Source organism: Puma concolor, chromosome C1, assembly GCF_028749965.1.
Source record: "Puma concolor isolate L17-30 chromosome C1, mPumCon1.1.hap2, whole genome shotgun sequence".
NCBI classification, from domain to species: domain Eukaryota; kingdom Metazoa; phylum Chordata; class Mammalia; order Carnivora; family Felidae; genus Puma; species Puma concolor.
In genome coordinates this window covers 27129020-27156391 of record NC_141674.1, presented here as the reverse complement: position 1 = coordinate 27156391, position 27372 = coordinate 27129020, and the positions used below count along the sequence as shown (strand labels likewise).

Genomic DNA, 27372 nt, shown 5'->3' with positions numbered 1-27372 from the left:
AAGAAAAGAAAGACCAGGTATCTGTGTCTAACATAAGTTGCCCAGAGGGATATCTAGAAGAATTATGAAAAGGTCTGATCCTACAGAATTGGTGTGGCTGATACAATAGAAAGGATTTCTCAGAGAAAACCTAACTTTATCGGGGCACCTGGCTGGCTCAGTCGGTTAAGTGTCCGACTTTGGCTCAGGTCATGATCTCGCAGTTTGTGAGTTCAAGCCCCAGGTCGGGCTCTGTGCTGACACCTCAGAGCCTGGAGCCTGCTTCGGATTCTGTGTCTCCTCCTCTCTCTGCCCCTCCCATGCTCATGCTCATGCTCTGTCTCTTAATAATAAACATTTTGTTTTGTTTTGTTTGGTTTGGTTTTGAAAAACCTAGCTTTATCTACTCACGTGCTCGGACTGCCCCGTTGTAGGGTCAGGGTAAAGAATGTCTCTGGACTGTACGCCCAGGACCTATACACATTCCTGCTTTGTTCTCAAGAGTCCAATCAGTCAAGTGCTGGAACTTTTGAGGAATTTCTTCCCCAAAATCATGATGAAACTTCATAATCAGCATTTTATAACATATTACACTTTCAATAGTGTATAAACATGTAGTTGTTTATGACAATTCCATCCTATTGGTATCCCCCAACCACCGGAATTGCTGATTGCTTTCAAAAAAGTAATATAAATTATCCTTCCTGATGTTCCCTTTCCCCCAAGGTATTTGGTCTTTGCTATAACTGCCTTTTCATCCTAAAGGAAGTGTTACTGGGTCATATCCAGAGAGAAAGTAATGCTTTTGGATCCCTGCCAGGATTATGATTTCTTATGAATGTCCCATGTCCACACTGGGGCATGTAAAGAGACAGGAAATCTTCCCTGTATACGGATGTGTTTGTAGTCTTCTGAGGCATGAACTTTCCCTAGGTTACCAAGATATTTCTTTATCCCTAATACCAACAATCAAGATCTCCATTTTGCGTGCTTCTGTTAACATGCTTTCAATCTACCTTGTATTTAACTATTTTCATATTCCTGCTCTGCCATCTTCTTTGTTACCTTCACACTCATAACCATCCAGTTCCTACAGCTTTATCATCACTACTCTATACTGCTACCTTCCACTGAGCACCAAGAAATTAAGTGAACATCAATGTGACTCATACAAAACATCTATTCTTACATCTCCTTATTGTAAAACAGGTGGTTCTCAACAGCAGACAATTTTGCCCACCCCCCAGGGGACATATGGCAATGTCTGCAGACACTTGGGAGGGTGGAGATACTACTGGTACCAAGAAGGTGGAGGCCAAGGATGTTGCTAAACAAATGTACTACACTGCATAGGACAGCCTCTCACAACAAAGAATTATCTGGACCAAAATGTCAATAGTGCCAAAGTTGGGAAACCGTGCTCAGAGACATGTGAATAAAAAAATCTCTTCCACAGAAGTCTCACACATTCAGCTCCCCAAAATAATAGAAACATATGGAAAGGGAACTTGTCTTTAGATCAACTATCATGTCGAGAAATAGCTAATTCATGGTATCTTTACTTCTCAGCCTCTGAATTCATGCCCTTTGTATAAAACATAGACCACCCTCAAATAATTGATTTTGTGTATTCATCCCTCACTTCCCTTTGTACACTCCAAACTTATTACAGCACATAACTTTTTTCTTACATCCCAACTACTGTAATGTCATTAACTGCATAGATATCTTCACTGATTTCAGAACTTCAGTTACAGGATCTCTGTAAATTTTTCCTCCAGAGCAATCTTCAATAGCAGAGCTGGGTCCTCCCTATTAATTACAGATCTCAAATTTGGAATCCCATTTCACCCATCAAAGCCTCCTTTACCTTCTACCCATTGATCAAATGAACTAGTTCTTCAATCAATTAACCCTTTCAAAGATAACCTGTCCATTACTTCCTCCCCCAAGAAACTTAAATCCACACACGGTGTGTACTTCATTATCAGTAATTGCGCAAGGCTTACTACCTTGTATAAACTCAATCACAACATAAACTCATAAAAACCATAAACCTTCAGCCATGTCTGCTGCATCAATCTCAAATCCTTGAAGACTCCCCTTCCCTAATCCTGCACTGAAATTGTAAAAATCATAGAACAGTGACATTAAGGAACAAAGAGGATTAAAAGCCTAAATTACTACTCAGGAGAAGCTTCATGTAACTCTTGATTCCTTAGCATTACTCTCAGAAGATAATTCAAATTGCCTTAACCTTCATGAAGTCTCCTCTCATACTGTCAACAAACTACTTCACTTCTTAATCAAGAATTTCCTCTCTCAAATGAAGAATTCACGTGTGGAACAGAAAAGAAGGGGGGGTAAGTAAAGGTGAAATGTTTACTTGAGCATTGTCAGGTTCATCTTTAATTTTGTCTAGTAGTCCCTGCTGTGGTGCCATTGCTTTGTCATACTCATCATCCAAAGGTTCTTCTTTAATTCTAATATTTGATGCAAAGGAATTCCCCAGTTCCGAACCAATGGATTCTTTATTGGCAAATGGATAGCTGGAATCCTAAAACACAATATAAAGTATTAATAAATATTCAGATTTAAAGATTACTCCTCTTCAGGTGTTAACACCCAAAGATAAGCTCACTGGAAATGAAGAACTCTATGGATACGCATTAGAGTCCCTATGCCTAAAAGTAAATTGGTCTATGTCTAAATATCAAATACAAATAAAGAAACTAAGAGCTGAGGCTTCTCAGAACATCTTCAAAGATGTCCTTACCAAATAATAAAGCAAATTAAAAAAACAATCCGTGCTCTACCTAACACATATAGTTACAGTTTAGAAAATGACACAGAGAAAACTTTGACACTTGCCACAGTTACAGCAGTCTGCATACACACTGAAAACTTACCCTAAAGTTTGTTTCTGGGGTTTGTGGTAAATGGGTATGTAATGTTTCTTCAACTTGATTAGCTATTGAAAGAAAAAAAAAACAAAACAAACACATGTATATGAATAACAAATCTTATAAAGAGTGACCTAAAAAGCTATCATTCGATAATCACCTCTCTTGTCAAATAAAGATGCTTATTAGAGTGAAGTGGGTCCCCAAAAATACCCAAAAGATAGTTTCACTCAAACAAAAGTCTAGCCCCACTTTCCTTTTAGCCTCACCTTACACATTTCCTTGCTCAAACCTAAATAATGTGGTTACCTTATTCACTATACTCTGCAAATTACTTGTGTTTATTCCTCCCCATTTCTGCTTATATCATTCCAAGACCCCTCTATCCATCCATCTATCTATCTATCTATCTATCTATCTATCTATCTATCTATCTATCTCTATACAGACTTCTGATTCTGCTCAGTTCAAAATTCACCTCTCCTCTATAAACCTTCCCTGGCCACTGAGTTAAAAAGCAGCTCTTTTCTAAGAATACCTAAAATACACTGTTTCAGTTACCTGAAAGAAATCTTCTTGTATGGCCTATGACAAATTCTTCTACCACTGTATTTAATTATAAATTAAATCTTACACTATTTAACTGGTCATTGATACTTCTACTACTTGACTTTTCCCTTCTACTATTAGATATTATGCTCCTTGGGCATAAATGCCCTCATAATTTATCCCCCATAGAGATATCAAAAATATAAATTTAATAATATATATTTAAAAATATAGTATACCCTGTTCAGCCTGGTACATAATGGATATGTAAATTAATTGCTCTTTTTAATAATACTGACCTAGTCTTTCTACTATATTTTTCCAGCATTGACAGAAGAAATGTAAGGGTTGATATATGGCACCTTGCTTTCCTTCACATCTATTGAGCATTTATTGAAATATTACAATTTTCACTGCACCAAGTTAGGCCCTAAGAATGCAAAGATGAATATGATACAACCTGGCCCTCAATAAACTACACTGGTAGGTACAACAAAACAAATATAGAAGTATAATAAGTAATGTAAGTACTATAAATAATGAGGTATGAACAAAATGTTATGTAAATATAGAGAAGGAAACAATTCATTCTTCAGGTAGAGAGGTTAGAGATGACTACAGAGTAGAAGAGGTTTATGTGTTAGGCATTGTTGGATAAGAAGTACTTTATAGGCATATACACAAAGAAAGAAAAGGACATGCAGACAAACGGAAGAGCAGAGGTAAAAGAAGGCAAAGAAACAAGAAAATATGTGACATATTCAAGAATGGAACTGAAGCTAAAGTATAGGGTTCTCTGGGCAAAGAGGCTCAAGAAGGGCCTCCAGAAACCTCTAGAACATAAAAGAGAAATGTTATCAAATAGAAAAACCCTCCCTAATTTGGACTAATTGGTGGGACAGCAGTTTGAATTAGTGCTTACAGCACAAAGAAGTTAAATCCAACTTGAGGTTCCAATGTTCAACCAAAGAAAATGAACAGGTGACTTGAGTATCTTGCCTTCTCATCAAAATATTGCAACCAGGGGAGGGAGAAATGAGGTTTAGAACTATTTTTCAATCATTTTTACCATTACCAAAAGTTACTGGGAGAAATTCAGTCACTCTGCAAAGAACAAGGATAAAAGAAAAATGACAAGCTTACAATGAATTTAACTGTTCATATTTTGCTTAGAATCAGAACTAATAAAAACTATATTATTATCAGTACGTAGTTATTTATTGTGTTTTGTGGCTCTATTCCAACAATTATTACCTGCTTTATCAAAAAAACTGCTTTTCAACCTTGAATCCAACTCTTTATGGGGTTTATCCAATCGTTTTTCACGTTCATGATAAGTTAGGTCTCTATTTTTCTCCTTTCCAGAAAATGTCTCTTTGCTGTTTTCTCTTACTAGACTAAAATCTTTCCGTATTGATTTAAAGACAGAAACCTGATCAAACTGTTTAGGAAAGTCTTTTTTTAATTTATTTTGAATCTGTATTTCATTTTCATTGTCTGATTCATGCTGTGTGACTCTTCTCTCTACTTCCAAGCTATCATCAGTATGAATTGAAGAAACAAGATTGTCCTTTGAACTAAAATCCTGTTCATCCTCATTGTCACTACCAACGACTGGAATTCCTGCAAGATCCCCAGAGTTCAAAAAATAATCATCTTCATCCAGCAATGAATTTTCAGATCCTGTTTGATTCGGCATTCCATAAGACATGCTGTCAAGAGTAGGAGTTAAGTTGTGGTCTATATCTTCAGACATTTCTGTATCCATGATACCACCACCTTAAAAAGTAAAATACTGTTTAGACAAACGATAGTGCTAAAGATGACCACATTTATAAGGTCTGTCTGGTATTTAACCAAATATATAATTTCTCTTTTCAAACAAAATATAGATAATAATACCACAGCATTCAATGAGCAATTTGATATAGGTGTGATAGGACTATCCTAATGTGACAGATAAGGAAATAGGGATCTACAACTTGAGAAGCTATTTGAGGTTAGAAAGGAGGCAATGTGATGCAGAAAAAAAAGAGTACCAACTTCAGAAACAGACATATCTGTGCTGGAATCATAGTATGATCGCTAAAAATCTATGTGATCCTGAAAGGTAAACTCTCAGGTTTCTTTATTTGTAAAACAGTGTAATACTCACCTTAGAGATTAATTTGTGGTGAGGATTAATGATAGTATGTATAAAAGGCCTATTAACACAGTGACTAACACACAGAAGAGAATATAAAACTTCATTTTAATTACTACAGTGATTATTCTGGGGAACTGAGATTAGAACACAGGTCTCTGCTCTTAAAGTCTCACTATCTCTGTACTAACTCTAATAAACACAGCAGTTAATGTTTACAATGCTAAATATTTAAACATAAAGAATAAAATGTATCCAAGCCAGAAAAAATTTAAAAACTATTTACCGTTTGAAACTACAATGCTCACATCTCTTCCATTCCAAAATAAAATTTAAAAAACCTCCCAGCTCTCTCATTTCACCTTCCCTTCACAGTCAAACCTCTAGAAAAAAAGTCTACATCGGTTTATTTCTACTTCATCTCCCAGTTATTAATCCTCCAAACTTAATGCAACCTGGGTCCCAACTTCTCATTGGAACTGCTCTCATTAAGATCATCAAGAATTTCCTAATGGTCAAATCCAATTGATTTTTTTCAATCCCTATGTGGCATATATGTCCTGAATAAAAGGCCTTTGGTTTCTTTGACACTATACTTCTTCCTACCTTTCTAATTAGTCTATTAATTTATTTCATATTCCTCTTCCTCTGTTTATGCTCTCAATATTCCAATTCTCTTATTTTATACACTCAGACTATTTTACTCACCACCATAGCTTTCACCATTGCTGTGAATTTCCTAAGCACTTTCTTCCAAGATTCAAATCTCCATATTCAACAAGCTCCTATAAGTCCCTAGGGATCTCCAACTTAGTACTTTTAAAACCAAGTTCATCATGTTCCCATTCCAAGCATACTCTTCTTGTATTTCCGTCACCTGATTAACAGCATCAGCAAGCCAGCAGTTTGCTCATGAAAAGAGAAATCAGTCCAATTCTCTTTCCCTCTGGACAAATTCTGTAAACTGTCCTACTTAATATCTCTCGAATCCATCTCCTCCACAAGGCACCACTCTAACACTCCACATCTCTTACTGTGGACACTGTACTAATTAAATCTACATGGACATCTAGGAAGCAATCATATTCTTACAAACCCTACCCCTAAACCACATTTAATTGATCCATGAGCAGGCAAACTGAACCTAATAAAAACACAGAATGAAGGAAAGACTAAAAATATTGGTGGTACCAACAGCCTTGTTTTTATTTGTTCCTGAAGCCCAGATCAACCATTCGTGAGACTGGTTGGTTCTTCAAGTCATTCCCTGGATTCCATGATCCAGGATAAATTCCTTTTTTTGTTTAAGTTTGTTTGAGTTGGATTACTTATAATCAAATCCTAACTGATACAAAGTCTAAATAAAAGCATTCCTCAAGTTGCCCCCCTCCAGAAAGACACTAGATTATCTTTCTAAACCATAAATCATTCCATATTATATCCCTTGAAATCCTTCCACAGCTTCCTACTGCCTAAAGTACTCATTCATTCAGCATGTATTTATTAGGAAACCACTCTGTGGTTAAGTATTGTGATAAGTTCAAGGGATAAAATGATTAAAAAGATAGCTATGGTTCCCCCTCCTCAAGAACTAGAAAGACAAACAGAATAATAAAACAAGAAAATCATCATTTACTTAATTAAATAATAATCAAACAATAGATGCTAAAATCTTAGGAATGTCTACAGCTTACATTCACATAGTATATATATAACACAGAGAGAGCAGCAGGGAGGAATCAGAGAGCATGCACTACATTATAGATATTCAATATACTATTCCTTCAATTGTTCTGTGTACTTGAAAATTCTTACAGTAATAGAAAGTTAAGGAGAAAATATAAATAAAGAAGTGTAGGGTGTTGCACACACACATGCATATGGTGTGATAAATCTACCAGACTGTAAGCAACTAAAGGCCAGGGATCCTTAGTACCACGCCATACAGCACATGCTCAGTAACTGTTTCATGAATGAATACGCCTTTCATGTGGTCAGCAGCTTAATCTAAATTTTACAGTATATGAGAAGTAAACACTAAAAAGTAATATTGCAAGCAATTTTCAAAACCTCTACATTTAAATTCAGGATATGGTATTGAGAGAAAAGGCTAGCCACTTGGGAAAAGTAGATCCTTAACTCCTATCAATTTCCAGATGTTTTCAAAGTTTAAACATAAAAAATAAAACACTAATATAAAAAATATGGAAAAATTATTTTTAAGTCTTAATAAAGTGGGGAAAAGCCTTTCTAAAAATGACACAAAATCTAGAATAAAAGACTAATTTATTGAGTAAAACAATAACAGGTCAAATGTGACCCAAAAACTGCTACAGAGAAGACACAAACCAAACCAGAGATTAAAGATTAACCAGCTAAAAAGATTTTATTGTATTTGATATCACAAAGGGTCATTTTGGATACAGATAAAATTCGTATGCCTCAATAAAAATACAACCAAATACATGTACAAAAGAAAAGGATTTGAACAAACATTCCAGGAAAGGACACATGAAGGATGAGCTTTGTTCATAAGTGAAATGAAAATTAATAATGCAGTGAGATACCATGTTCACAAGCAGGTTGGTAAGGACAAAAGGTTTTGATAACAGCCTGACAGCCATGCTACAGGCCAAAGCTGCCAGAACTATGGCCCAAGGCCAAAACATATATACAAAAAACAAAACAAAACAAAAAAAACTTGTGACATGGACCATATGTGAGCTGCAAAGCCTAAAATATTTACTCTAGCCCTTGAAAGAAGAAAAGTTCGCCAACGGCTACAGTCAAATACTACTGGTAGGAATATAAACTGGTACAACTCTAATAAAGAATAGACAGTGATATTTATGATACTTTAAATACACATACCTCTTGAGCCAGCATTTCAACTTCTAAGATTTTATTCTAGAGATATAATATTCTTTTTATTTTTTAATTCGACCATAGTTAATATACAGAGTTTTATTCTAAATCTTGCAAGGGAACTATGAAAAAAGAACAGTTACAGCAGCAAAGTCTGGAAACAGCCTATCTATTCATCAGTGAGGCTAAATTAATTATAGTACATACCTACAACAGAGCATTATGCAGTTATAAAAAAAGAATGAGGTAGCTTTATATGAATTTCCAAGGTTAATTAAGTGAAAATACCTAAGTGACAAAGAATAAATACATTAGGCTATCACTAATGTATTTTTTAAAATTTATGAGTATAAAAAATATCTTCCATTGATCTTCTATGAAAATCATAACTGGGTAGCTAGAAGACAGAAACACAACTTTTCAAAGCATATTTTTTATATATTTTGAGTTTTGAAGCACATGTATCTATTGTTTATTGAAAACAAATTTTTTATCCTTATTTGAAAATGCACTTGAGATTTAAAGCTTTTTCAGAGATGGCAATTTCTAACAAAGCATCTAATTTGAATTTGAAATTTTGCTAGTGGGGTGCCTAGGTGGCTCAGTTGCTCAAGCATCTGGGTAAATGTCTAACTCTTGATTTCAGCTCAGGTCATGATGCAGCAGTTCATGAGTTTTAGCCCTGCATCAGGCTCCACTCTGTCAGTGTGGAGTCTGCTTGGGATTCTCTTTCTCTCCTTTCTCTCTTTGCCCCTCCCTCACTTGCTCTCTCTCAAAAATAAACTTAAAAGATTTTTTAAATGAAATTTTGCTTGTTATCCCACAAGAAATATACAGGCTGAACAAAGCTTAACGTAAGTACTAGTTACATTAAGATACATAATTAACAGGGTGCCTGGGTGGCTCAGTTGATTAAACCTCCGACTTTGGCTCAGCTCATGATCTCTCAGCCCATGAGTTGGACCCCACGTCGGGCTCTGTGCTGACAGCTCAGAGCCTGGAGCCTGCTTCAGATTCTGTGTCTCCCTCTCTCTCTGCCCCTCTCCTACTTGTGCTCTCTCTCTCTCTCAAAAATAAGAAACATTAAAAACAATTTTTTTAACAGATAAATAATCAACCGGACAAGAATTCTCATCCTTGAGGCCCATTTAATCAAACAAAAGAAATAGCTCCTGTTTCTCAAAGCCTAGATATACAAAACAAAGCAGGACACTGCATTTATTGGGGATCCCAGTAGCCAGTGAAACACTTGAAAGTACCAATTTCTCATGGAAGACTCCTGGCTGTTAGACACTGTGAACAGGATTGGCATATGTGAGGAAAAGGAAGGACAAATGACTGGACCTGAATGAGTGAGAGGAAGAGTGCTAAAAAATGAGAAAAGAGAAAAAGCCAGAGAATAGGTCTATTACAAATTTGCAGGCCATAGGGAAAAATGCAATATATTTAAGTGTGAAAGGAAGTCATTAAAAGATCCTGATGAGGATTAACATGATTTATATTTTACAAGGATCACCCTAGCTTCTATAGGACTCCTTTAAGACTGTTAAATGTTACAGGGAATGTGACGCCTAAGTGGCTCACAGTCAGTTAAGCGTCAAACTTTGCTTCAGTTCTTGATCTCATTGCTCCTGAGTTCGAGCTCTCCATCGGGCTCTGTGCTGACAGCTCGGAGCCTGGAGCATGGAGCCTGCTTCAGATTCTGTCTCCATCTCTCTCTGCCCCTCCCCCATTTTCTCGCTCTCTCAAATATAAAATAAAACATAAAATTTTTAATGTTAAGGGAATGAAGAATGGAATGGAAGTGGGAAGAACAATTAGAGGAGATTATTGCAATAATCCAAGGAAACATTGGTGGCTAACGCCAGGATAGTAATGGTGGATGTAAAGGAGAAACAGTCTGATTTGGGTTTAGAGGCATTCCCTGATATATAAGAAGCTGGATATGAAAGAAGCAAAGGATAATACAACAGGGTATCATTGCTTGAGATGGGAACACTAAGAGAGGAGCAGACAGGAAAGAGGTAACTTGGTTTTGGGCCTGTTAATTTTGAGAACTTTATTAAATCTTCAACTGGAGATAATAAGATGGCAATTAGATATATTAATAAAGAGGAATTAAAAAGGAGACTCTTGCCAAGCAATGACATACATATTGGGGAGTCAATGAAGAGATGGCACTTAAAATTAATGCGACAAGATGAGATCACCTAGCAAATTTATTTACTACTGATGGAAGAGAGCTAAAGAGTCCTCTGCACCATTTGGAAATCTGATAGAAAGGAAGGAATATGGAAAAGAGACTAAGATACAACAGCCAATGAGGCAAGAGGAAAACTAGGTGACTGATGTCAAACAAGCTATGTAAAGGAAGAATTTCAGCAAGGATAGACTGACCAACCAAAACAAACACTGCTGAGCTGACACAGAAGATGAAGATTGAGAAGGATCAGTAACATGTGCAAAGCTGAAATGATCTTCTAACTTGACAAGAGTATTACCAGTGAACAAATGAGTGTACAAGCTGGAGTGGGGTGATCCCAAAAGACAGAACTGAGGAACCTTAAGTACAGACAACTCTCCGTAAGAGTTTTGCTCTAAATTAAAGAAAATGAGCAGAAACAGGGTTAAAATCTGCAGTGAAGTCTTTTTCCGACCTGGTATTTTTGTTTTGTTTTCCTCATTGTTTTACTTTTTGGTGGTGTTTTTTTGCTTGTTTTTATGATGGAGAATATTGCAGCTTGTAGTCTGCTTATGAGAATGATCCAACAAAGAGGGAACAACTAAGGAGTTTAAAAGGAAAATCTATGTGCAACAGTGGATGTGGTCAGTACATAAATAAACTTCCTCAGTACAAGAATGAAAGGAGTACATGTGTTAAATGCAAGTAAGTTGTAAGATTTTGTGAACGGAGAACAATGGTATCTTAAGCAGTTTTAAGTACAGTATTTGTATTCGACAATGAAAGCAAATTTCATGGTAGGTCAACTTTTACTCCAGGTCTTCCTGCTGAGGCTTTGCTTTAAGAGGCAGACTGATGTTTCTATACTATACCCAAGGATCATTTTAAGGCACAAACATCAACTAAGAAGTCCAATAAACACATAAATGAACACTGTGAAAGGGCTGTTAGCTACTTTCATTGCCAATACATTACTTGATTCCTCCCATACTTTTTTGTTTTTAATCAAAGCATAATTTTCAGATATTAAATAATATCAGTTATAATTTTAACTTTAGAAATCTTAGTTCTCAAACAATTCTGAAGTTGCTTTTCTCTCTTATATAAAAGAATCAAAAAAGAAAAGAAAACATAAACTCTGAAGAATGCAAAACCAAGTAATAACAAGCATAAAAATGAGGTAATCTATGGGGTGCCTGGGTGGCTCAGTCGGTTAAGTGTCCAACTTTGGCTCAGGTCATGATCTCGTGGTTCACAGGTTTGAGCCCCACGTCAGGCTCTGTGCTGACAGCTCAGAGCCTGGAGCCTGCTTCATGGATTCTGTCTCCCTCTCTCTCTGTCCCTCCCCCACTCGTACTCTGTCTCTCTCTGTCTCTGTCTCTCTCTCTCTCTCAAAAATAAATAAAACATTAAAAAAAAATTTTTAAATGAGGTAATCTTGTTCATTTTAAGTGAGGTTCATTTTAAATAAAAGCTTACAACATTAGAATTTTGTCACTGATATATTTCTAAGATGATTTAGTGTTATTCAATAAAATGCAATTTGCTGAATAATAAAAGCCTCTTTGAACTAGATTAGGAATACAGTTTAATAGTTAAAACTCCAATAAAGCCAGGAATCATTAACAAATGAAACATACATGTCTTACACATTTATTTTTATTTGGGATATATAAAAGCATACTGACCAACCATTTGAGGATCAACCAAATCTTGCAGAATGTGCATGTTAATTTGAGTTCTTTCTTGAACAAATTACACCCATAATGTAAACTCCATGACTGCAACTGTGGTTTCTTTAAAGTGGAATGACAAAATACAGACACCTGCACCTCCATGTTTTTACTGATTTACGTAGTAAGTATTTCCAAAGCATTCAAATTATTCATAGAAACAAGTCACTTGGAGTGCATAGGTGGCTCAGTCAGTTAAGCATCCAACTCTTCATTTTGGCTCACATCATGGTCTCATGGTTGGTGAGACTAAGTCCCATGTTAGGCTCTGAGCTGACACAGAGATTGGGATTCTCTCTCACTCTCAGCCCCTACCCCACTCAGCGTTCTCTCTATCTCTCTCAAAATAAGTAAATAAATATTTTTAAAAATTTAAAAGAAAGAAACAACTCACTTTCCAGAGTAAATTCCATTAGTGTAAAAACAATTTAAATTATACAATTACAATGACAAGTAGTACTAAAAGAAACAGGTTTGGAAACAACGGACTCTTGGTAAACATACAATTCATCAACAGCTGAACTTATGTGGCTTTGTCTTAAACTAGTAGACGCTTTTCAACAGCCATTCTAGCTTCTGCCTTTATTGACAGACCCCGATTCTCATCAGGACACACTTACAGTAATAGAAAGAATGATAATTTGTATTTATGATCCTAAGATGAAAAGGAATCTTTGCTATTAACAGGCCAGTAACCAACAGAAAACTTTTCATGGAAATGGGATAATAATTAGAATACAACAATCCAGTGTTCTTTCAAACTGCAGGTATCACCCATTAGTGAGCCAGGGCCAGGAAATTATTTTTTAATAAGACAGGGTAGAAGGGGCACCTGGCTGGCTTAGTCGGTAGAGAATGCGAATCATGATCCCAGGGTCATGAGTTTGAGCCCTGTGTTTGATGTGGAGATTACTTAAAAAAAAAAAACAAAAAACAAAAAACAAAAAAACTATACTAGAAAGCAAAGTGCATTAGTCAGAGTAACAATAAGCAATGCTATAAAAAATGTCTGTACACACATAGGTCTCTATGTAAAATATATTTCTATCAGTGTTTCAAAGTTACAGTGAATAAGTGGTGATGGGTATTAACGAAACTAATTGTAGTAATCATTTTGCAATACATACATACAGCAAATCATTATGTTGTACATCTAAAAAAATTACGCAATGCTGTATGTCAATTTTACCTCACTTTTAAAAATTTTAAAACAAAAACAAAAACCCCTAGATAATTTTGCTTCTGATACACAATAATTCTTGAGGATCACTGAACTAAAGCAATGCTTTCTCAATGATTACCGGCCATCAGAATCTCTTGGTGAGCTTGTTGGAAACAGATACCTGAGTTCCACACCACCCCCAAAGATTCTGGTTCTGCAGGTAAAGGATGACAGCTAGAATCTGATTTCTAACATACTCCCAGGTGATGCTAATATTGCTGATCCACAGACCACACCTTGAGTAATAGGCTCTAGTTTTTTGTGAACCAGGCATAAATCACCACACCCAGAGGCTGAAAGCAATCTTCAGATTCATCAAGTCTAACTTCTTATCAGATGGTTGAATTTCTTTCACAAAATCCCCCTGAATGTTCTACCAACAAAGACAAACCACTGAATGCCCTACCATACCAGAGATGAACCATTTACTTAAGTCAGGTCAATCATCAACGATCCATGGTAAGTACTAACAAAGATGAATGAGCTTCCTCAGGAAGTCACGACTACAGACTATAGCTCTCTTATTTTCATTCAAATATGTGTTGTTATTGTAGAACTATTCAAGTATGCCATTGTAACCTCTACACATTCAATAAAGAGAGATGAGATTCATAGGTGATAGTCACAGGACTTACTTTCACTAATTTTTGCTTTTATTTGTTCCCATGGGAAAAAAAAAAATAGCTCGAAACCAGTGGAATATTCACAACAATTTGATTTTATAACTAATAGATTTTATTACTAAAAGGTGACCAACAAATGTTGACACTTGAAATACCTCTGATAGAAATAAGTTACAATTTCAATAATCCATTTGAACACTATTAAGACTAAAAAAAATGTGATTTTAAAGAACAGATAACAACCGTTTGTTATAAAACAACCATTTGTTCTTCACTATGAGGACAACTAAAGACAACAGACTTTACTTTTTTGAAGGTTCACTGGTATTTATACTACTCTAAAAGTAATGATCAAGAAGAACAGCGAAATCCATAAATTGATACATTTGGCATGTACCTAAAAACTGTCCAGGGTCTATTAAAGTTGAAACATATCACTATAACAGAATATCATACACTTTAATGAAATAAAACATTTATGTATTTTTATAATATTTCAATATTTCAGGGCATATTATTTTCATAAGCAAAATAAAATGAAATTTTAACAAAATAATAAAAGTGGAAGTAACTTATGCCAATAGTTCCAGAAGCCCAATGCCACAGAGATACAAGGAAACAGTCCCAAATCTGTCCCAATCTACACTTTCAAATCTTCTATCCTTCCAATTCTAAAATCTCTGTAACATGGTTATATTATTTATAAAGTGAAACCTTTAATTTTCATCTTCTCTCCCATCTTGCCTCACCAGATATAGCTGATATCCCTTTCTATTCAGATAAACAAGGATCTGTTCAAGTCCTGAATCTAATTTATCCTACCCCTTATAACTAGAAAGAATTGCAATGCTAAAGGAAATCATTTTAAGGGCTATAAAACTGTAGAAACAGAGTAAGCTGCACTTTTTTCCCCTCAATGGCATCAGTAAAATTATAATAATTTCACTTGTTATTCTTATGAGATCATTAAATACAGATACACCAATCCTACTATTTGCAAAAAAAGCAAATTCTGGCACAGGCTACAACATTATGTTATGTGAAATAAGTTAGTCACAAAAAAAAAAAACCAGTATGATTCCACTTATACGAGGTACCCAGAGTAGTCAAATTCATAGAGGCAGAAAGTAGAAGGGTGGATGACACAGCTAGAGGGAGAAGGAATGGGGAATTATTATTTAACAGGTATAGAGTTTCAGTTTTGCAAGATGGAAAGCGTTACAGAGATTGGTTGCACAGCAATGCCAGCTTACTTAATGTTACTGAATTGTACACTTAAGTATGGCTCAGATAGTAAATTTAAGTTTATGTATATTTCAGTTAAAGTATTTTTTTAAAAATTTATATGAAGAAGTTGAGAGACAGAATACAAAATTAATAATATCAGGAATGAAAGGTATAGCAGTAAAGACTTCATAGAAATTAAATACAAAGTGAGAAAATATAAACATTAATAAATTTTAAAATGCTATGAACAACTTCATGACAGTACACTTAAAAATTATTAAGAAGTTTATAGAAATAAATTTGACAGCTTAGACCTTCAATGTCCAACATGGGAAGCCACCTGTCACCTATGTCTATTTAAATTAATCAAAATGAAAACTTCAGTTCAGCACTTGTTACATTTCAAGTGCTCAACTGCCAAGGGTAGCTACCTAGTGGCTACTATATTTTAATAGTATACATACAAAACATTTCCATCATCACGCAAAAATTCTATTCAACTGTGCTGACTTAAAGGAAATGCCTTGAGAGGTGCAAATTACCAAACCAGACACAAAAGATAAAGAAAATCTGAACGCACCAGGACCAGATGACTTGCTAGTAAATTAAATATTTAAGGAAATAACACCCATCTTCTATGTATTCTTTCAGCAAATATAGGAGAAAGGAATATTTCTTAACCAATTTTCTGAGGCCAGTATTACTCTGCCACCAGAACCAGAGAAAGATACAACAAAAGACAACTTTACACCAATATCCTTCATAAACATAGGTGCTTAAAGTATTAGCATACTTAAAATACTAGCAAACTGAATAAAAATATAAAAAACAAATAATAAGTAATGACAAAGTAGGATTTATCCCATGAATATAAGATGGGTTGAATATTCAAAAATGAATTTACCACATAACACAATAAAGGAAAACACAGGACTATCTCAATAATGAAGAAAAATAATTTGACAAAATTTAATATTCATGCAGGAAAAAAATCTTTCAGCAAACAAGAGAAAATCCTCAATCTGAGGGAAGATATCTACAAAGATAGTAAAGAACATATGGAGACTGAAAAAAACAATTTTCTAATTATAAGGTAATAAAAAATAGAAATAAGGGATACTACATTTCAAGTAAGTAAAGAAAGCATGATTGATTATTCACTGACCTGGGAAGGAATAATTGGCTATCTCTATGGGGGGAAATTGTCCATCAATTTATCCACGAACAAAAAATCCAGACAAAATATTGGAAAGAAAAAAAAAAAAATATATATATATATATGTATGCTAAATTTTATAAAATATGTGCAAACTCTATAAACTAGGAACTACAAGAGATTTAGAAATTTAGTAATAATTTAGAAATTAGAGATTTAATATACCTATATTGTGTAGGTATGATTCAATATATTTAAGATATCAATTCTCCCCGAAATTAATCTAAAGAATATGCAATTCCAATCAAAATCCCAGTAGCTTATGTGTATAAATTTACATGTAAATCTAAAATATATATACGTAAATGCAAAGGACTTATACAGACAAAACAATTTTTAGGAACAGAGTTGGACGACTTATACTAACTCACTTTGTAAATCAATAATCATTTCAAAATGAAAAGTTAGGGGCACCTGAGTGACTCAGTCAGTTAAGCATCCAAATCTTGATTTCATCTCGAGCTGGAAGTCAGGGGCTGTTAGCACAGAACCTGCTTTGGATTCTTTCTCCCTCTCTCTCTGCCCCTCCCCTGTTCACACTTCCTCACTCACACACTCTCTCTCAAAATAAATAAGCATAAAAAAAAAAATTTAAACTAATTTTTCAAATATGGTAAATTTTGCTATCTGTACATTATACTTCAACAAATTTAATTTTTAATCATTTCACTTACAATAGCATAAGAAATTTAAAATATATAGGAATAACAAAATATGTACAAGACCTCTACTTTGAAAACTACAGATCATTGCTGAGAGAAATGAAATAAATAAATAAATAAACCTAAATAAACTGACAGGCATATCATATTTATGAATTGGAAAACACTATTAATTAGATGTCAATTCTCCCCATACTGATCTACAGACCCAACAGAATCACAATAAAAACCCCAGGAAGCTTTTTAATAGAAGTTGACAAGCTGCTTCTAAGAAATTGCATGAAAATGCAAAAGATCTAGTACAGTAAAACAACACTGGAAAATATGACTTAGAATATCTGATTTAATATAAAATTAAAGGAATCGAGACAGAGTGATATTGTCCTCAGAACAGATATATGTATATATAGATCCATGGAACTTATAATGAGTCTGGAAATAGACTCAATATACAGATCAACTAATTTTCAACAAATGTACCAAGGTATATCAATCAGAATAAATAATCTTTTCAATAAATGCTGCTGACTCAACAGATATCCACACACAAAAATTATACATTTTGACTTTTACATTACACTATATACAAAAACTAAAATGACATGGATGAGGACCCTAATTGTAAAAGCTAAGGCTAAAAATATAAAGTTTCTAGGAAAAAACAAGTGTAAATATTCATGATCTTGGGACTGGTATCTTAGAACACAAAGAACAGACCACACAAATACAGTAGTAGTAATAATAATAACAATAATAATAAAATGAGACTTCATCAAAATTAAAAACTTGTGCTACTCAAGGACACCACTGAGATCATAAAAAGGCAAGCCACAAAATGGATGGATGGATATGAAGGGATTTATAGACACAGATACATGGAGATGGATATCCTGACTGATTTCAATCTACTGATCCACATGACAGAAGACTTGTATCCAAAATATATAAAGAACCTTTATCCTAATAACAAAAAGACAAACAACCAAAATGAAAAGTGGGCAATAATTTGAACAGACACTTCACAAAAGAACATTAAGAATGGCCAATACACACAATAAAAAGTTGTTCCACATCATTAATAGGGAAATGCAAATTAAAACAATGAGATGCCACTGTCCTTCCCACTAAACTACCTCTAATTCAAAAGACAAATAGACCACTTAAATGAAATGGACAACTTCCTTGAAAAATACAACTTACCAGAACTGACAAAAGATGAAACATAAGGGGCACCTACATGGCTCAGTCGGTTGAGCATCTGACTTCCACTCAGGTCACGATCTCGCAGGTCACGATCTCGCAGTTCGCGAGTTCGAGCCCCACACTGCGCTCTCTGCTGTCAGCACAGAGCCCACTTTGGATCTGCAGAGCCTGCTTTGGATCCTCTGTCCCCTTCTCTCTGCCCCTGCCCTGCTTGTGCTCTCTCTCTCTCATAAAAAAAAAATAACATTAAAAAAAAATTATTTTAAGACTGTTTCTTGGTTTGTCTCTCTCTACCTTAAAAAAAAGGGGGGAGGGGGACATAAAATATGAAAAACCTTATATTCCTATTTGAAAACTTTAACTTATAACTTACAATCTCACACCAAGAAATCTCCAAGCCCGGATGGTTTCACTAGTGAATTGTAGACAACATTTAATAAAGCTACATACAACTCCAATAGTAAACAAACTTTACCAGGAAAATCCTTAACAAAATATTAACAAACTAAATCCAGTAATACATAAACACAAATATTCTTCAACCATTCCACAAGGTAAGATAGGAATATTTTTATTTATTTATTTATTTATTTATTTATTTATTTATTTATTTATTTATTTTTCAACCTTTATTTTTGGGACAGAGAGAGACAGAGCATGAACGGGGGAGGGGCAGAGAGAGAGGGAGACACAGAATCGGAAACAGGCTCCAGGCTCTGAGCCATCAGCCCAGAGCCTGACGCGGGGCTCGAACTCACGGACCGCGAGATCGTGACCTGGCTGAAGTCGGACGCTTAACCGACTGCGCCACCCAGGCGCCCCAAGAATATTTTTTTTTAAATGTAATAAAGACTAAGCCTATGTGACAAAAACTAACAATTGGCCCTAAATTAACAAAATATGACAACTAATTAACTAGAATTAGAAATTAGTCAAAGGTGACAACTACCACGATTGTTTATTATAATCCCACAATTTATAGTAAAAAAAATTAATTACATAATTTGGGCAGTCACTGTGAAAAAGAAAATATTTTCAGTTGATATGGCTTCATGTCTGGATAACTACAGTCTCAAATTTTAAAAGTCTACTATATTTAATAAGGGATTTCAGTAACATAGCTAAGCTATTCTTGCAATAAGAACCTACAAATAATAAAAATACTTTTTTTTTTTAAATGTTTATTTTTGAGACAGAGAGAGCGACTGGGGGAGAGGCAGAGAGAGAGGGAGACACAATTCGAACCAGGCTCCAGACTCTAGCTGTCAGCACAGAGCCCAACGCAGGGCTTGAACTCATGGACCATGAGATCATGACATGAGCCGAAGTCAAATGCTGGACCAACTGAGCCACTCAGGCATCCCTGAAAAATAGACTCCATTTGCAAAGGTGACAAATAAGATACTTAACAAATGACACACAAAAAAACACAATACATACTACTTGACAACCATAAAATTTAAGTAAATAGCATAAAACAGAATCTGTATAGCAATAAAAATTGATTCTTCCAAAAGTAATAAATAAATGCATGATTTTTATAATTTTCTTTAAAAATTTTTTTAATGTTTTTATTTATTTTTGAGACAGAGAGACACAGAGCATGAGCAGGGGAGGGGCAGAGAGAGAGGGAAACACAGAATCCGAAGCAAGCTCCAGGCTCTGAGCTCTCAGCACAGAGCCTGACGCGGGGCTCGAACTCATGGACTGTGAGATCATGACCTGAGCTGAAGTCGGACACTTAACCGACTGAGCCACCCAGGCGCCCCATTTTTATAATTTTCTTTAAGAGAGTGTGTGCACATACACATGGGAAGGAGGGGCAGAGGGAGAGACAGAATCCCAAGGAGGCTCCATGCCCAGCACAGAGCCCACAGCAGGGTTCAACCTCACAACCCGGGATGATAACCTGGGTCAAAATCAAGAGTCGGACACTTAACCGACTGAGCCACCCAGGTGCCCCTTAAATGCATGCATTTTTAATTAGAATTGCAACAGAGTAAATTTGGGAAACTGAATAAAATCATATTAAAATTTAGTAGAGCCATTAGCAATGACATGGATGGAGCTAGAGAGTATAATGCTAAGTGAAATAATTAAGTCAGAGAAAGACAAATATCACGTGATTTCAATCACATGCAGAATTTAAGAAACAAAACAAGGGAAAAACAATAAGAGAGAGACAAAGCAAGAAACACACTCTAATTTATTATAGACAACAAACTAATGGTTACCAGAGGGGAGGGGCAGGGAGGGGTAAAACAGGTGAAGATTAAGGAGTATACCTGTGATGAGCACATGGTGATATATGGAAGTGCTGATTACTATACTGTACACCTGAAACTAATATAATGCTGTAAGTTAACTAGAATTAAATTAAAAACTTAAAAAAAAAGATAAACTTGGTACATCCAACCATTTCAACCCTATGTATTTACACAAGAGAAATAAAAACCTTTCTGCAAGAATACAAAGTAAAATTTAATGGAAGGATAGTTTAAAGAAAAGCTTTACTTTAAAATTGTTTTATGTTAATTCATTTTTGAGAGACAGAAAAAGGTCATGATCTCACAGTTTTATGAGTTCAAGCCCCACATCAGTGCAGAGCCTGCTTAGGATTCTCCCTCTCTCTCTCTCTCTCTCCCTCCCTCTGTTCCCCCCTCCTCCCTGTTCTGTCTCTGTGTCTCTCAAAATAAATTAACTTAAAAAAATTAAATACTGCTAATGCAAAAACTTTAAAAAGACAAGTCATAAATTAGGAGAAGTTATTTGCAGTAGCTATAACTGACAAATTTATTCGTCGGGATATTTAGAGAACTCCAACATTTCAGTTAAGAAAACACCAACAACCCAACAGCAAGTGGGCAATAGATTTAATTAGGCATTTTGCCAAAGAGGTAGCAGAAATAGCTAAAAAACATGAAAAATATTCAAATTATTAACGAAGGAAATAAAAAAATTAAGTATTAAGTCCATGTTATACCTACCAAACTGACAAAATTTAAAAGTCTGATAATGTCAAGTGTTGGCCAGATGCCAAAACTCTAGTTAGTGACGCTAGATAGTAACCAAAACTCTAACCACAATGTGTCAATGTATATAGATAAAACTTAGGAAAATAAGTTTTGGAATTCTGATAAAGTTGAGAATGTACATAGCCTAGGCCTGAGCAATAACCTTCCCATATATACCTTACAAGAGTAGGTAAACTATGCCTGCATGCCAAATGCAGAAGCCACCTGTTTTTTGCGGGGGCACTGGGGAGGAGGGCTTATACAACCCATGAGCTAAGAATAGTTTCCACATCTTTAAATTGTAGGAAAAAGCCATCAAAAGAAAAGCATTTCTTTATACATGGAAAATTATGTTGAATTCAAATTTCAGTGTCCATGGTTTTATTGCAAACACATTAATTCCTTTACATGCTACAAACATGCTACAAACGCAAAGTTGAGTTGTTGCAACATAAACAGTATGATCTGTGACTACATTAAGACACAAGTTATGTTTTCATCACAGCAAATTTATTGCAGTGTTGACAAAGAGACCTGTAACATTTTCTACTAGGCTCGTGGAGTAAAGTGGAAGTAACAGACTTTTCAATACTATAAACAATTAACGAATAACAATTTTAGATCATTTTCCAAAATAACAATCAATGTACTTTCTACAATTTGACTTCTAGGGCCCTAAAATAAAGAAACTGGATCCCAAGAATTACAGGTATGGAATTTTTGAAGTATGTTCATATTCAAGTGGAGATCAAAGAAGCCCAATTGAAAGAACTGGACTGACAGTGACAATTGTGGACTCAACAGAAGTTCTTGTAAAAGTGCTATTTTGAGGGGCACATGGATGCCTCAGTCGGTTGAGCATCCAACTTTGGCTCAGGTCATGATCTCATGGTTCACTGAGTTCGAGCACCTGCACTGGTTTCATTGCTGTCAGCCTGGAGCCCGCTTTGGATCCTCTGTCCCTGTCTCTCTCTGTCCCCTCCCCTACTGATGCGCTCTCTATCAAAAGTAAATAAACATTTAAAAAAAAAAACAACAACCCGGTTATTTTGAAGATTATGATTCTGACTTTGGAGAACTACAATGACTGGCAGGGGAAGGAATCATATGTAAAATTCCTTAGATAAAAATTTATTGGGGTGTCTAGGTGGCTCAGTTGGTTAAGCATCCAACTCTTGATTTTGGCTCAGGTCATGATCTCATGGTTCATGAGTTCGAGCCCCACACTGGGCTCTGTGCTGACAGCACAGAGCCTGCTTGAGATTATCTGTCTCCCTCTCTCTTTGCCCCTCCCCCACTCACACTCTCTCAAAAGAAAGAAAATAAAATACAACAAAATAAAATAAAAATACCGACTTTAAATAAATTTGAAAACAAAACAAAAAACAGCATGACCTATAAAGCCTAAAATATTTTCTGTCTGACCTGTCAGAGAAAACCGTTTGCCAATCCCTGACTTAAGAAATAGATTCTGGGGGCACCTGGGTGGCTCATTTGCTTGAGCATCCACCTTCAGCTCAGGTTACAATCTCATAGTTTGTAAGCTGAACCCCCACATCAGGCTTAATTGCTGTCAACCTGTCAGTGCAGAGCCTGCTTCAGATCCTCTGTTCCCCTCTCTCAGTCCCTCCCCAACTTATGCTCTCCCAAAAAATAAACAAATATTAAAAAAAAAAAAAAGAAAGAAAGAAACAGATTTTAAACTTGTTTCTAACAGGGGCACCTGGGTGGCTCAGTCGGTGAAAGGTCCCACTCTTGAGTTTGCTCAGGTCATGCATGATCTTACATTTCATGGGATCAAGCCCCCATGTCAGGCTCTGCACTGACAGTGTGGAGCCTGCTGGGACTCATTCTCTCTCCTAATCTCTCTGTCCCTCCCCTGCTTATGCTTTGTCTCTGAATAAATAAACATTTTTAAAAAAATAATAAGCTAGTTTTTGACAGAGACCCACCATAATACATTTTACACTGAATTCCATACATGGCACTTTCTTGTATATATCCTGAAATATATAAAATAATGTTCATAAAGAAAAAACAGAAGAATGAGGAACAACGAGAAGTATATAGACATTAGAATGACTTTAAAGTTCTGATATATTTTAAGCAGAAGACCTAAAAACTCCTGAACGAACACACACACACACACACACACACACACACACACACACACACACCAGCTTCATGTCACTGAATTTGGCAACAATTTCTTGGATATGACACCACCAAAAGCACATGCAACAAAAGCAAAACTAAACAAATTGGCCACCAAATTTGAAAAACGTCTGTGCATCAAAAGGAACCATCAACGGAGTGAAAAGGCAATGTACAGAATGGGAAAAAAACTTTCGTAAATCATATACCCGATAAGGAGTTAATATCCAGAATATATAAAGAACTAGAAATCAACACGAACAAAAGAATCAAATAACCCAAGTCAAAAACAGGCAAAGGACTTTCAACAAGCCTATGAAAAGATGCTCAACATCACTAATCATTAGAGAAAGGAAAACCAAAACTACAATGAGGTTATCATCACCTCACAACCTCTAGGGTGGCTACTATCAAAAGCACGGAAAAGTAGCAGTGTTGGCAAAGATGTAAAGAAATTGTAACCCTGTGCACTGCTGGTGCAAATTTAAAATGGTACAAATCACAACTGAAAATAATATGGCAGTTCCTCAAAAACTTGAAAACAGTATTATATAAACCAGCAATCTCCATTTCTGGGTATACAGCCAAGAAAAACAAAAGCAAGATCTTGAAGAGATATTTACACACTCATACTCACTGCATCAACACAAGAATGGATAAACAAAATGGTCTAACCATACAATGGAATATTATTCGGCCTTAAAAAGGAAGGACATTCTGACATGACATTCTGACATGTTACAACACAGATAAACCTTAAGGGGGAAACAGAATTTTTATTCAAGAGCTATTAAAAATTTGTTTTGCAAGATAAAAAGTTCTAGAGATCTGTTGCACAACAATGTGAATGTACTTAAAATACTGAATTATACACTTAAAAATAATTAAAGTGGTAAATTTTACATTATATACTTTTTACTACCATTTTAAAAAATAAATAAATTGTGATGTATTTAATGAATAAATACACATCAGTGATGAATGAATGAGAGCTACATGCAACACTACATTCAAATCTCAGGAATATACGGTTAAAAAAAGAAAGTGGTAACATATACAGTGTAATTCAAAAACAATACAAAATCTATTAATAAGCAAAACTAAATAATCTCTTGATTAATAATGTAAATGTGGTAAAAACTATTAACAAATGCAAGGAATTAAGCAAAATTGAGGATAATGGCTGTGTAAAGAGAAGAACAGAATGGGACCGAGGGATTGGCACGAAAGGCATGATCGTGCACGTTTTTCTACAGCTGGGTGGTGGTGAAGTCAGAGGTTTTTATTTTTAATATATCTCACGTGTTTTAAATATTTTTTTGTTTAACACTTTTTAAAAATATTTTTCTGGGGCGCCTGGGTGGCGCAGTCGGTTAAGCGTCCGACTTCAGCCAGGTCACGATCTTGCGGTCCGTGAGTTCGAGCCCCGCGTCAGGCTCTGGGCTGATGGCTCGGAGCCTGGAGCCTGTTTCCGATTCTGTGTCTCCCTGTCTCTCTGCCCCTCCCCCATTCATGCTCTGTCTCTCTCTGTCCCAAAAATAAAAATTAAAAAAAAAAAAAAAAAATTTTTTTTCTAAATACTCCAATAAACTCTAGGGTAACATATATTCAAAGGGTGAGGAAAACTTTTTTAAACCAAAACTGAAAACCATGATGTTAAAAAAGACCAAAATTTTTTATATTAAAAACATTTGTTTAGGGGCGCCTGGGTGGCTGTCGGTTGAGTGTCCGACTTCAGCTCAGGTCATGATCTCACGGTCCGGTCCATGAGTTCAAGCCCCGCATCGGGCTCTGTGCTGACCGCTCAGAGCCTGGAGCCTGTTTCGGATTCTGTGTCTCCCTCTCTCTCTGACCCTCCCCCGTTCATGCTCTGTCTCTCTCTGTCTCAAAAATAAATAAATGTTAAAAAAAAAAATTAAAAAAAAAAAACATTTGTTTAGGAAAAGATGACACAAGCAAAAAGAAACAAAACAAAGGAAATCAACCCCCTCTACTTCATTATTAAAAGAACTTTAAGTTATCTTTTCTAAAAGTTAAATTTCCTGAGTGAATGTCTATCTTTTTAAAAGTATACCTGAACCTTCTTTCAGTTTTATCCTTTACCATGCCTACTATCACTCCCCTTAACAACTATGATTATGATATTACAAAAAGCCTGTAACGTGTCATGAAAAAAAACTTTAAAAAATGGGCAAAGGGTATTCATTTATTTAACAAATATTTACAATTCGACAATACAGAGGAGCCAGTCCAAATGTTGAAATTATTAAAAACTGCTTAAATTCAAATTCAATAGGAGTTAAGAAAATGCAGAATAAAGTTAACACTGTGCTATTTCACATCCATCAGACTGCTAAACATGAAGAAGAGCTATAATGGACATTAATGGGGTGAGGAGGTATTCTTATACATTTCTGATGGAAATGTAAGACAGTCAAGTTTTGAAAAGCAGGACAGAAACATCTATTAAAATTACACATACCCTTTACCAAACAATACCCACTCTCTGTAATCTATGCACACATATAAAACTAATATATAAGGATATTCTTAAAGGATTTTTCATACTTCATTGATTATCATGGTAAAAAAAAAAAAAACAACTAAAATAACATCAGTGTCTGAAAGGGGAAAGGGGAAAGGGGAAAAGTTGACTTGCACATCTAAACCCTGTGATGTTGAAGCTATTCCAGTCAAGATGGAAGGAGATCATAAAGTACTCCTGAATGAAAGAAGCTAGGTAGAGAAATCTATGTATATGATGATCTCACCTGTTAAACAAAAAATAAAAGTCTTCAAAACCCTTACATATACACATATAAATACGTATATTTGCATATATTATATATATATATTTATACATGTATATGTTGTATATACATGTATATATATTATGTGTCTATATATGAATATATATGATAATGATTTTAGGAACACTGGAGAAAAACGTGAAAGGCTACCTACAAAGGTATAGGGTAGGGGGCAGTAGGGACAATGATGATATGGAAAGGAATGACTAAGTCAAAAAAAAAGACAAAATGTTACTCATAAAATATCATGCATGATCAGATTCATCAGTTTCTGTTTCTGTATTACAGGAGTGGTTAATGTTATGAATATCCACATACAGACCTAAAGAATGAATTTCTTTTTTAAGCCATTTTTTAGTTTAGAATAAAATATCATGTGAATAAAATATCATGTGACAGCATTATATGCTGTGAATGCAGACTGGATTTTCCAAATACGGCTGCAACAATATCTCCCATCTACATTGTTTTCTACGATGTGACCTTGACCCTTCTATCAAGAAGTAAGGTCTAGGGGCGCCTGGGTGGCTCAGTTGGTTAAGTGTCTGACTTCAGCTCAGGTCATGATTTCACGGTCCCTGAGTTCAAGCCCTGCATTGGGTTCTGTGCTGACATCTCAGGGCCTGGAGCCTGCTTCAGATTCTGTGTCTCCTTCTCTATCTGCCCTTCCCCCACTTACACTCTGTTTCTCTCTCAAAAATAAATAAACAAAACAATTTAATTAAAAAAAAAAAAAAAAGGTGAGGTCTGAATATCCTCTTCTCCTAAATCTGAGCAGGCTTGTGACTCCCTCATACCCAAAGGATGTAGTAGAAAGGACACTGTGTGACTTCTGAAGGTAGCTCAGAAAAGATGCTGATTCTGCTTTCTTCACTGAATTACTCTTT

General features: G+C 35.3%; 1 protein-coding gene and 1 pseudogene across 7 annotated transcripts in view; one reads left to right on the top strand and one right to left on the bottom strand.

The window, feature by feature from the left end:
* The window catches only part of ZMYM4 (zinc finger MYM-type containing 4), a 145994-nt gene that overhangs the window by 56880 nt on the left and 61742 nt on the right, over window positions 1-27372 (bottom strand). For 4 of the 7 annotated variants that reach the window (XM_086716427.1, XM_086716426.1, XM_025934032.2 and 1 more), the window contains 3 exons: window positions 4686-5210; window positions 2889-2950; window positions 2366-2536 (listed from right to left, as the gene is read on the bottom strand). The exons of 2 other annotated variants lie outside the window; for them this stretch is intronic. In XM_086716427.1, the coding sequence (XP_086572553.1) occupies window positions 2366-2536; window positions 2889-2950; window positions 4686-5199 (747 nt within the window). In that variant the 5' untranslated portion in view covers window positions 5200-5210. Of the gene's footprint in view, window positions 1-2365; window positions 2537-2888; window positions 2951-4353; window positions 4601-4685; window positions 5211-27372 lie in introns of those variants that run through there. One more of the 7 variants, XM_086716428.1, reaches the window with a different exon arrangement.
* Window positions 21964-22066, top strand: LOC112849155 (small nucleolar RNA SNORA1; annotated as a pseudogene).